Source organism: Lates calcarifer, linkage group LG16_LG22 (genome assembly GCF_001640805.2).
Source record: "Lates calcarifer isolate ASB-BC8 linkage group LG16_LG22, TLL_Latcal_v3, whole genome shotgun sequence".
Classification (NCBI taxonomy): Eukaryota; Metazoa; Chordata; class Actinopteri; family Centropomidae; genus Lates; species Lates calcarifer.
The window spans coordinates 11,405,484-11,418,244 of record NC_066848.1 but is presented as its reverse complement, the minus strand read 5'-3'; the positions used below and the strand labels follow the sequence as shown (position 1 = coordinate 11,418,244).

At 40.9% G+C, this 12,761-nt stretch overlaps 1 protein-coding gene across 2 annotated transcripts in view; it reads right to left on the bottom strand.

Moving 5' to 3' along the window:
* The window catches only part of adam12b (ADAM metallopeptidase domain 12b), a 73,529-nt gene that overhangs the window by 18,178 nt on the left and 42,590 nt on the right, over nucleotides 1-12,761 (bottom strand). For both annotated transcript variants that reach the window (XM_018696914.2, XM_018696915.2), the window contains exon 12: nucleotides 2,373-2,550. In XM_018696914.2, the coding sequence (XP_018552430.1) occupies nucleotides 2,373-2,550 (178 nt within the window). The remainder of the gene's footprint in view (nucleotides 1-2,372; nucleotides 2,551-12,761) is intronic.

The following is a 12,761-nucleotide window of genomic DNA, read 5'->3' as shown; positions in this document are numbered from 1 at the left end:
GTTTACCTCTTGGCCCTGACGTAAGCTTATTGTTTTGGAGACGAGAGAAAAGGTTGCTTTCATTTCTCGGTCTAAGTGGGTCGAGATCAAACGAGCAGACCCTCTGTGGCAACATTATGGAGGTTATGGAGGGTCAAGCTGGCAGAGATGGAGTTGGCAAATGTAAATTATACAGCTGTTACGTTGGTGGTCAAACATAACAATTCCACCAAAATACTACCTAGAGTTGCCTCTAAATTATGGAGTCCACAGTCATAACAGCACTTCAGTGAATAATAAAACATACAGCTGAATCAGTTAAGATTTAAGAGTCAGTTCACCGAAATCACAAGAAACACTAAAAAGTATTTTTCCAGAAACCATGCTTCGGTTAATCAGGTGTCAGAACAGACTCCAATAGCAGGTCACATATTGGATTTGGTTCCCAGTTGGTAATATACCAGAACAAACCAGACACTAACAAATCTCCTATCAAACCTTTTCTCTCTCCTTGTTCATTCAGATAATGTTAGCATGCCTATTTAAGCTGACGCTGACCATCACTCTCACAGGTTAAAATGACAAACATCATTGGTGGGAGGTCATTTCATCTGTGGCTAATTAACTGGTTAATTCTGCAAAGGCTAAAATGAAACTTTTCTCTTGTCTGATTTATGGTAAGCTCTTGGTAAACTGTATTATTCTGTAACATTGCTCTATGATTGTGAGTAGGCGAGTAGAGAAATGATCTTGTTGATCCTATCACGTTAGTCATATTATACTTATAACAACATTTTAAGCTTATCACTGTAATGTTCAGTAGGCTGTAATTGTTATTTCATTCTAATCAGATACATATTTTTTCAGCATTTCATATCTTGTGCTGAACTCATTTTCAGATTGTATCTACAGGCTGTGAATATTAACTGGGCTGCCACTAAAAACTAGACTTCTTCTGCCTTCTCAGAAGGTAACTACTGATCTGCATCTTTGAGTTTTTAGTCTCCAACTTTAGTTACCTATAAATGTTGAAAGCTAAACTATAATATAGAATTAGATTTGATAAGGATTTCTAAAGGATTCAGATTCAAGAGGCAAATAATGGGCAAATGGGGCAATATGAATGTGTGTCTGATGCAGAGCTGAAACAGTCAATTATATAGTCAATATATAATATATGATAATAATCAGCAGGAGTTTTCATAATTTATTGACTGTTTTGAGTCATTGCTGTTGTCATTCGATGTCTCCAACGTCTCAGATGAGTGGATTTGCTGCTTTTCTTTGTTTTATATCACTATAAATTGAAAATTTATGGGTTTTAGATGTTAGTTGTGGAGGGCGTTTTTCACTGTTTTAAACAAATATTCTCCAGGAACTCCCATCAGCCAGATTTTGAGTGATATATTCAACATCAAATCTCTGTTTTTGTTTTAGGATCTATGAGACACACATCTGTCTTGGCTGCGACTGAGCGATAACCTGGCTGCCTCCCACATGTGATTCTCACTTCACTTCCCGAGGCGCCCTGCAGTTGTGAGTATGAGTGAGAAACAAAGCGTGTGCGCGAGTGGATGCACGCATCAGAGCATGCCCAGTTGTTTGGGTGGCACAGCCAGAGAAAGCTTATTTCAGCTTCGACCCGATTACACCTTTGTTTGTTGCCTTTGTCACAGAGTTGGACAGCGGTTTGATAAATGGGCCTTCAATGGGGATATGACATCACCGTGGCAGCCTGTCAGAGCCCTGTCCAACACATGTTGGAAACTGAGAGGGCGGGATGTAAATAAAACACTTATATTGCGGTGTCTCGGGTGGTTTGCTGAGCTTTTAGGCTTTTTTAGCCGCAATAACAACGTCAGTGTCAAGAGGAAGTTTAACTTGAAGTTTGTTGTGGTTTATTGGTGGGAGGTCTGAGTGAGCTGTTGAGACTTTCAGTGGTTCTGGATGATTGCTTACAGGACAGTTACTATTGTTTTCTTTGGACAATGGGTTTTCTAAAGGGAATGTCAAGTCCATGTTTGGTGTTTTTTTCCCCGCTTGATTCATTTCTACCCACTCTTTGCTTATTAATGTATTGATTTGAGGGGGCTGTTTACAGTATGTTGAAAGGAGAAGAAAAATCAGGCCTCTTTTTGCTGGACATTTCAAGACTAGGACCACCTATAGAATTTTTCAGAATCATATTAGCTACACTTCACTGAGTCTTGACTTAAAATTGATTTTCTGAGCAGCTTTGGTCTTTTAACTGTTCTTTATCCAGCAGGAACATTTTCTTTTTTACACATTGTTTCACATTCATAGTTACATAGAACTGCCCACTACAACCCAAGTGTTGGAGACTCATCCACTCCACTGGAGCGGGTGAAGAGGATGTAGGCTCTCGACCTTACCTCCAGCTCCCCACAGTCGCACTCCTCTCCCTCCTCCACGTAGCCATTGCCGCACTTCTGTCCACCATAGAGCACCTTGACCTCGGGCATGTTGTACAAACACATGCCCACGCCTTTTTCCAGACTGGCAGCAAGGTCCTTTTTGCTGCATGTGCTGAACACTGTCGGAAACGGATACCTACAAGATGAATGGAAGAACAAGGTTGACTGAAACGAAGGCCCGAGGAGACAGTGATATTAAAAACTAAACAAATTTGCCCGGGAGACGGAAAAAATCCCACTTTATGTGTAGTTTTACTGTTCAGAAACCACAATGATCAAGAAAAGTGGCCCCAATCATTCCGCTGAACCAGAATAGAGGCAGCTTTCACTGGAACCTTTGTTCAATCTGTTCATTCAAGAGGCCTTTTCACACAATTTAATGGTCTACTGACATTGTATGAGCTCCAGTTCAAGGGATTTTCAATCCTACTCAATACATAAACGGGCCATCAAATGTCCAGAGAAACATTTTCTCTGGCAGCCACATTTTCAAGAGGCATATCCTGGCAAGAGCAGGACATTTAAGCAACTGACTAGAGGGAAGAGCATAAGGAGGGGTATGTTGAATGTGTGAGTACATGTGTACGTGAAACCTTGATAAAGTCGCAAGCCTGAAACCATATAATTTCTACTGCTTTAATTTCACTCCCTGGCATCGCTTACCTGAAGTGCTGACTAATGTCTAATTTAGTGAGGAAAGAAATTGGATTCTGTATTGAAAACGAGAAAATGTTAAAGATGAAACTGTGCAATGTGCCAATAACAGCTGTGATGCCTGGGGGAATGGGTCCTCCTGCTAGAGTGAGTTTCTGTGAGTCTAATAACCATGGAGCAGAAATAAATAGGAAGAGAGGGAAAGGGAGAGTGAAAAACAAAAAAAAAATATGAAGACAATTATACACAGTGGTGACAGAAACAGACCACAAGACAAAGGGATGGAAAACCATTTATAGAGAAAAAAAGAAAAGGAACAAAATCAAAAGGACGTGCAGAAAAATGGCAGAAATCTTAGTGTTTTAACCTGGGGCAAGGCCAGGGGGGCAGGGCAGGCCCCAAAATGACCCCAAAAAGGAGCAAAATGACCACCAAAAGGCACAAAACAAACCACAAAGCCATGCAAAATGACCACAAAGACTCTCAAAACAACCACAAAGAATCACCAAATGACCACAAAGAGACACAAAATGGACTGCAAAGATACAGAAAGAGAAGAATGAAATGGCAATGGAAAATGGCAGAAATCCTGCTGCTTAACCAGGGGCAGGTCAAGAGGGGTGGCATAGAGCCCATAAAAACCACAAAGTAACAGAAAACTTCAGCCGTGGTGTCATGCGCCTATGTAGGAGGGTTGGAGGGCCCATTGTCTCATAATCTGTTCATGACTATAGGTTGTTTGGAGTTACAACTAGCAGTTATTTATTATTTCATATTAGAATATTTAAAGTTGTTTATTTGGCATTCATGTCATAATCCTGAATAAACAAGTCTAACTATTAATAATGTGTAGTTTATCATATTAAGAAGCATGGCTTTAAATTTTGAGTCTTTATGCATTTTTAGTCACTTATATCTAAATATGCACCACCTCTTTAAGTGTGCTGCAGTTTGCAGTCAGTCAAACATTTCTAAATCTGCCTCTTTGCTTTTGCTTTACCTCTTCTAAGGGCTCGTGCCCTGCTTCAACCTCTCTAAACACACTGGCTGTATAAAACACAAACCACAGGACATCCAGTACTAAAAACACAGCGTATGACCTCATGCTCTGTGCCAGCTAACAAACAAGAACAGAATCACAGAAGGACTGACACAGAAAAGCAGGCTTTGGGGGTGTAAAATGAGTATCTTACACAGTCATGGCAGGACACAGTCTAGCTTCAAAAAAAAAAAAAAAAAAAAAAAGGATGTGGAGGATATGGGGTAACGGGGAGCAACGGCTAACAGAGAGGATTGGCAGACAGAGCAGAGAGAGGCAGCTGGCATCAGATGCTTGAAAAGCTCGACTTCAGACAGAAACATGTCATACACGTACTTATGCAGCGATAGACTGACTGGGGTCTTCAAACGCAACGGGGCGTGGAGACTGTCTGCGAAGCTTGCGGCTTTGACGGAGCAGATTTGTGAAAATTCAACATTACACAGAATATGTTTATGGAGGCTGGCGTTGGACAGAGGTGTGTGTGTGTGTGCGTGTGTGTGATGCTTTGCCTTTGCCTAAGGGGGATTTGGCTGCTCCAACTGCATGGATATTTCACTGCTGTTAGTTGACTATAGTGAAGCTCCTCCTGAGGGGACTGGAGATAACGGTGGAGGCATTCAATGGGAAAGAAATGCTTTTTTTTTCTCTCCTCTCACAAAAAAAACCCCACAGATTTCCCAAGAACATAGAACACAGAAAAACATCCTCTTCTAACGGTCACCCTAGGGTGAAACCGCTCCGTCCACTTCACTCAGACTGTCCACCATTGAGTGTCGGCCGCTTTCATCTCTCACTAACCAAAAGGCAATCGACCTGTCTCTTTCCGCCCTCGTCTGCCCCCATAATCCACTTGTTAGAGTCTTTTTTACCACCATCTCTCTCTCTCACACACACACAGAAAAAGAGCTTTGCTGCCCTGTGCATGGGGACCCTGCACCAAATCAAGGATAGACAGACTATGCAGATCAGACGGAGGCACGGAGCAGACCAAGCCCCTTGTAAATAACATGGGCTACCGCTGATAACAGAACACAGGCATGCTTCAGGATCTGCATGAGCGGATAGAATGTGCATCAGGGAGTAAACAGAGTCTGTTCTCAATAAACTGGCATTAATGGTGAAAGTTGGAGACAGTTGTCAGTTGGAGATTTCTATACTGGGGAAAATCAGGTTTCTTTGGACCAAATTGGACCCACATGGAAAGTGTTAAGTGCATCCAGTGGATACATGTATGCTAAAATCAACAGTGATTCAGGATTCAGTCTGAAGCAAAGACACAACTAATCATTGGTTTCATGATGTAAAACTACAGCTAATCTAGTTTGGAATTGGTTTGATTTAGTTTCTTTACTGCTCAGTTTGTTATCATTGTAACAGGTAAAGGTCAAATTTATTTTGTAGTATCCGGGCTGCCACTGCCATTACATTTGCTTGCACTTTGTAAGTTGTATGCCTTGATTCCACTGTATCAACTAATAATATTCAGTAAAAACACAGAGCTCCGAAAACCTGTTGGCAACCTGACGTCGCTCTTCATTTTTTCATTCTAAACACTTCTGAACAGCTGGTTGTCATCTTGTGAAATGTTATTACACCAAAAGCCCTACAGATGTATACTAGTAAATGTCAGATGAAATTGACTCACATAAACAGAACTTGAGGCATTATTGAATGAATTTTGAATAACTGAATTGACATTTAAAGCCAATTAACACAACTCTGTACCTGTGAGCAATTAAGATGCTCTCTGTCATTTGCATGCTTGATTGTTTAAAATAGAGGGCACCACAAGAATCTGTAGCAAGAGCCAAGAAATCATGCTAAATTATCTGCCTTTAACTGATGTCCAATGTGGCCAGTGACTGTGTATGAACAGGGCTTTAATAATTGAGTTGCATCGTTAATTTGCAGCCAACATCCCTCCAGGTTACAGGTGCCCTCTAAATCCTGGTAACAGATGCAGCCTGACAGGGCGTCTTGGGGTGCTGTGAGAATATCTTACTTTTCCATCACCCAGTGCCTGGTGCGCTCTTTAATGACAATGAGCAGATACACCAAGGAGTTTACTGTCCAGACATGGATGAGCAACACAATAAATGAGAGAATTTGTTGTAGTGCTTTCCAAGTGTTTTTGTGCCATCAACTGAATGTCTGCAAGTTCCAGTGGGAGGACCAAAATTAATTAATATCAAAAGGGAAGTGAAATTACTGTTCACTTTTTATGTAATGCAGATGCTGACTGTGGAAGTGTGCATCATTGCAATGAGCAATGTAACTGGGCATAGGTTTGTTGGTGAACTGTGATATTTAAAGCCCTTGAAAATGTGGTTTCAAATCCAAATGGTAAACTACTGAAAATCAAAAAGATAAAGAATTTTTCAGGGCCTTCTTGTAATCAACTGAAGCATGTATACAGTTAAATCTGTCTGTACCTTCATTCTAACCACAGCTATACTTAGAGAGTAAAAAAGACACCATAAATCAGCATTAGATAATGTAGGAACAGCTCCAATGTGGAGATCTCAGTCTGCAATCGACCCACGTCGAAGGTATGTATTATCACAGCTGAGACCACACGGCTGCTCTGCTGTCCAGGAAATTAGCCGAGCAGAGAGTGTAGGCTTCCCTGGATAATATTAGCTTAAAGCCCTGCACCCTCTCCAGGTGTAGTTTGCCGGGGTGGAACTGATTTGGCTGCACAACAGTTACACAGAATCTAGTCAGGCAGCTCCTTTTTTGGCTGTTGGTACTGTTTGAGAGGAAAATATGTCATTCACATTGAGAATAACACACTGTTAAAGATCTAAATCTCATCAATTTCAGGCAGCATCATTTGTGATAGTGACAGAGGAAAATGTGTGGCACTATCTCGCTGACTAGCAGTAGACTCAGAGTAGCTGCCATATGACAGAAAGGGACGAAAACATCCAATGTTATCTGGTTCTTTTGTACTGGCCATGCCAAATCTATAAGAACATTTTAACTGTTGCATTTTATTCATTAATTTAAAGTGAAGAATAACAGATATTTGCCCCTCACATGTTGTCTGTGTTGATTTTCAGACATGCTTCACTAGGTCTTACCATCTGTTATCTGAAGCGTTTGTATATCACAATGATGTCTGTAGTCTTGCTTTCTCATACAATGGACAGTATATGTACTTGGCAAAGGACAACTTTAAAGGGATGTTGAATAAAGCAGAACTATAAGTTGAAGAAAGGAAAGAATGTAAAAGAAAAAAAAGAGGAACTCTCTCCTGCTACTATATACCAACAACCTTACCTTTAACCTTCTCTGTCGGAACATACCATCTGCTCAGGTATGTACAAGGTGAGCCTGACCGAAACAAAAGCTTTCAAAGAACAAAACTTAAATTAAGATTTTTCAGTCACTTCAAACTATAACAATTTATCTGTGGGCACATATGTGCAAACATGAGTGCACCCACATCTACTGCAAAACAGTTTCACCCTTTCTTCCCCCACCTGACAGTCACTCAGTGCTCAGAGGACGCAATGATGCACACCTGTTTTCACTATTCTTAATTGAACAGATGATCTACACCCACAACACACACACACACACACACACACACACACCACACACACACACACACACACACACACACACACACACACACACCCATCTGAACATACTACTACACAGCTACACATATTAAACAAGCCTGTGCTGTGCGATGCAGGCCTTAAATGAATGATTTGAAGGTGTATTTCAGCATTTTAGTATTGTATCTCCATAAAGCTAGGGGACGCACAAGCAAGAGATTTTAAACAACGGTAAAAATAGAAGCATATTTTTGTCCCTAGTATGGGTCAAACTCCAAAGCGCAACCCAACACAGAGTGGTTGAGTAGTAATCCTTGAGATTAATATACTGAATTTTGTGTGTAAAATCTGAGGGGAAAAAAATCAAATGCTGGGAGCCAGGGCCTAGTGAATTGGACAGGGAGCAAAGGAGGCAATGTTTTTATAGTAACTTACAAAAAGATCTTGTAGCATTAAGCCGGGCTCTTACTGACAGTACCACTGTGATGCAGAGATACAGTCTCCTGTGCACCAAGCAGCTTTTCCTGGATCTAAAGCCATATGTGCGCTACAGATGATTCCTGTCAGTTTAATCATCTCAGTGTGTGAGGCCAGTGGGTTCGGGGGGAGGAGGAAACGTCAGTGTGGATGGAGAGAGAAATGGGTCTGTGGACCATAGAGGCATTGGTCACATGAGGGCCATGAAGGGCTCCTCTTTTTGTGAGCTCTCAGACTGATATCAAGCTGTCTCTGCTGCTCTCTGAGCTGCGCTGCAGACTGACATGCATTTAGTCCGAGCTAAGCAGGAGAGACACGTCTGACCTTTCAGTAAATGTTAGGCTGCAACTCTGGCAGGAGCCTATGGTGATTAAATATCAGGAGGAAAAGCAAAACACAAGCTGAATTTACTGCAAACAGTTATCCACTAGCAACCGAACCAACTTTCTCCCTCCCCTCCACAGCTTCGGATAATGACATTTTGTACCTTCTCACCTCACTTGCACTCTGTCATCGTCGACAAGAAAATAACAAGAGTCACAGGCTCCCTCATATTGTGTTGACAGAGTATTCACCTCTTGGCCTCAAAGTCCAGCCATAGCTCCCTGCTGTGCTTCACCTTTCTTCCCAGTTACACATACAGACATGGGAAAGCACTTTTGAGCTCTCTCCCCACGTTCATATGATGCAACTCTTAGCTCAACTTCTAAAAGACATCCCCTCTTCAAAATGTCCATGTTAAACTCTGTTCCTCTTCTGTCCCTCACATTTCCACTCATTGTTATGACACAAATCTCCCGTGGACGGTTTTTATGGCTCGTACGCCTGTCTTAGATGTCCATGTGTACTTAAATAATTCCTTCATTGTCATCTCTCTCCTGTTTGTCTCTCACTCTCACCTCTACCTCTCTTTGTGTCTCTCCTCCCGCTTTGCCACTGAGGGAGATAAAAGACAAATAAAACCACTGCCTCCTCGCTCTGCCTGTCTATCCAGGCATAAAGCACCTCTCTGCGGACCTCTCTTTGTGCCCTGGCCCTGATTGCAGCTGGCAGCGTCACTGATAATCACGTCATTTAGATGCAGCCTGTCTTCTCCTCCATTAGCAAGTCTAAGCCGAGAGTATCCCAAACACACAGTCGAACGAGCTACACCGCTTTACAACGATGTGTTTAACATTCTGAAGGCATCCGGGCCGAGGGTCAAAGGAGGTTGCTAATATATAAAAAAAAAAAAAGAACTGCAGATCTGTGATGGGGGAAATGAGTTCAAGATTGGTTTGTGAAATTATTGGTTTTGTCAACAGGAAACTGTGAATTCAGGCTGATAGTTCAGGAAATTCAATTTGGGAGATAACCGGCTAAGTCGAGCTTGAACTTGGGTAAGTTCATAATTTTCAACTCTCAAACTGGTGCGGAAACTCTGGCAAAATATTTCCCATGACAAACCTCACACTGAGCTCCATGGCTCATTGTCAACTGATATCATCTAAATAACAACACTGTCTAGACAACACAGTTGATCTATCAAAATCTAAACATTATTATGAGTTTTAAGTCGTGCTATTTGATTCTTTTGGCCTCTTGAAAGCAGCTGTGAGTAAGCTCTAAACACACCATTAATGATGGGGAAGGAGTTAGCAAAAAAATTGCTTAAATATACATCCAGGAGTTACGGAGCAACATGAGCATTTATGTGGAGTCAAATTTCAGAGCACCTGATGTAAATCTAAAATTCATTCTGCTTTTTGGCTCTGTTTTTGGTCTCTGCCATCTGCTGAGGGAAATTTCTGGCTCTTTAAGTTCTAAATGTTCATCAGCTAGTTGCTAACTGTGCCTGTCATTTGTTACTAGGTAGAAGATAATGTACAGTGGGTTTACAAAGAGCTGAAAACAGGCATCTGGAAAAAGAGGCTTGATGAGAGCGGTGAGAGTGAACCAAACTGTAAAACTACAAGACCAAAACAATGAACAGGAAGAAACTAAATCAAAACATAGAATTGTGTTGATAACTACAGTGTAATCGCTGAACTTTGGCTTGTTTATATCTTCTATTATTTCATTTATTATTTATCTATTATTTCAACACTGCCTTATGTTTTTTGTTTACAGCTCGTGTAAAGGACTTTGAATTACCTTGTTGTTGAAACAGGTGCTATATAAAAAACTTGCCTCGCCTCTGCCTGTGTGGGTTCATCACATTAGTTATTTGATGCATTGCTAAAGGTACAGTAGAAGGGGTTAGCTGAGTTTAGCATACAGACTGGAAATAAAAATGTCAAACTACCCCTTTCATGCAAAAACATATTGATAAAGCTTTAAAGATCTCTCAGGTACAGGTGTAAATTCAGTGTATGACTGATAACATACATTGTTATCCTCCAGTTTTACAGTAACTAAGATTGTTTGAATGATAAAAATGTTCTATTCATCCTAACATACAGACTGCAGTGAACAATGGTCAGTACACAATTAAAATATTAATAATTGAATAGGGAAATATTGATACTTGGAGTCAGTGTATCAACACAAAATGGCCAGACAAAATGTCACTGTACCACAGTGTATGGATTTATCCTGCACCCTTTACTTAGCAAACAGAGGAGCGAATTTCAGAATGAAAGGTCACTGATCACCTCTCTCTACTATTAATGTATCTAATGTCATAATTATATAGCACACGGTGCTGAAAAGGAGCGACCATGCATCATTAACCTATGCTGTTATGAAGAATTAAACAGTACCGTGACTCATTCTAACCCATTTAGATCAGATAGTCATTTTTCTAAACTCTGCACATGACATCATTAGATATCTTTGGCCGCTGACGAGCTACAGCAAAGTCGTCATGTCAGTACACTAAGTGCATGTTCAAAAACTACACTGCATAAATCCAGCAGTGTTCTGTGTGCATTATGCTTTTTTTTCTCAGAAATAAGTGCTGTAGTATGAGAACAGCAGGATGAGCTCACTGTTGCCAGTGGCTGTACAAATAAACAGTTTCTGAGCCCACCCCCCTACCCCATGTACCCTCCTCTTTTTTTCTATTGCTACAGTAAAAGGTCATTCAAGTTTTCTGGGACACTTCTGGTACATAGCTAAGTTAGAGATTCATGTGTTTTTAGCAGGTTTTGTGGCATTTTGAAGGATGTGCTCACAAGCCACCTGCGGTTTTCTTCTTTTGTGTCTCTGCTGATTCATGAGCGTAATTGAAAATAGCTTTTATCTACTTTAATGACAGTTTTTGATGACAATAGCCACAACTAGGGCTTGGAAAAATCACACATCCACAGGGACTTTTCACAAATTTTAATGGGCCTGCTCACTGCTCAAAACTGCTTCTCAGATCTTAGCACATCATTGTTAATATAATGTTTTTAATAGACTGCACTGCACTACAATGTGTTTCTACATTTATCCACATTCTGCTCTTTTGTTTCTCCACCTAATTAACAATTTTCTGTTTTCTTTCATATCCTACAGTCTATATCGGTTGATATATATGATGATATATCTGCTTTTTTCTTTATATTGTGAACTTGATAAATAATTGAATTGCTGAAGATGTGGGCCTGATCTGGGCACCCACAGTCATGTGTTTTGGTCCTGTCTGCTGCTGTAGGATGTTTGGACAGGTGTTTTTAATACACCTCCATGTGTATGTGGCACAGTTTTTGATACTAACTCTCTGACAGCCAAGACCGCAGTTAACCACGCTGTAGCCGTCTCTACGCTGTTTGCCTGATGACTGATTCTCCTTAAATGGAAAAAGACTCCACCACCACCATCTCATAAACACAGACTGGAGGATATAAAGGCACACCTCAAATTTGAACATACTACAGGCATAGTACTCCTGGCTCAACCAGAGAGTTTTATAAGATCTGGCAACCTTTCCTGCTATATTCTCAAAATTGGACAAATCCCTTTTAACATGCATTGATATTGTTAATGTGTGGGACAGATGTATGCAGGGACTGATGTCGGTGTGTGTGATGGGTGTAAGCTGTTTCTTTAGTTGTTAGCGTTTTAAAAACTCAAACAGAATATTTCAATAATAACAGTAACAGCCTTTTTTCTTCTCTGTCTTCTTCACAGCGTTGTGGAATTCATCCTGACCACATTCATCTGTCGCTTGCGGGACCCACCATCACACAAACCAGACTGGCACTGGACCAAGGGTGAAATCTGGTACTGCGCTCTGGGTTTGCCTTATCTGCTTGCTGTTTACTAACAGTCACAGAGTCCATCACTTGCAGCAGCACTGTTATCTCAGCGACCCAGGCAATACGGGTAGAATGCTAGAGCAGCTGCTTTAGTCGCGGGCCAATGTGTGTGTGTGTGTGTGTGTGTGTGTGTTCGTGTATGTGTGTGTGTGTGTTTGAGCCCTCTCTCATACATCAACACATAAACAATGGAGCATCATGTACAGATGAAAATGATTCAACCTGTCCAACTAGTAGAGCTCAATTAATCTTTTCTGACTGTCCAGGTGCAGAGGAAGTCATTAATTTATTCAGAAAAGTTACGCTGATATGCATTTTAAACCTGTAGCTGAGTGAAACAATGCTTTTAAAGGGTAACTGTTTAATGGGAGAAACAGCCTAAGAG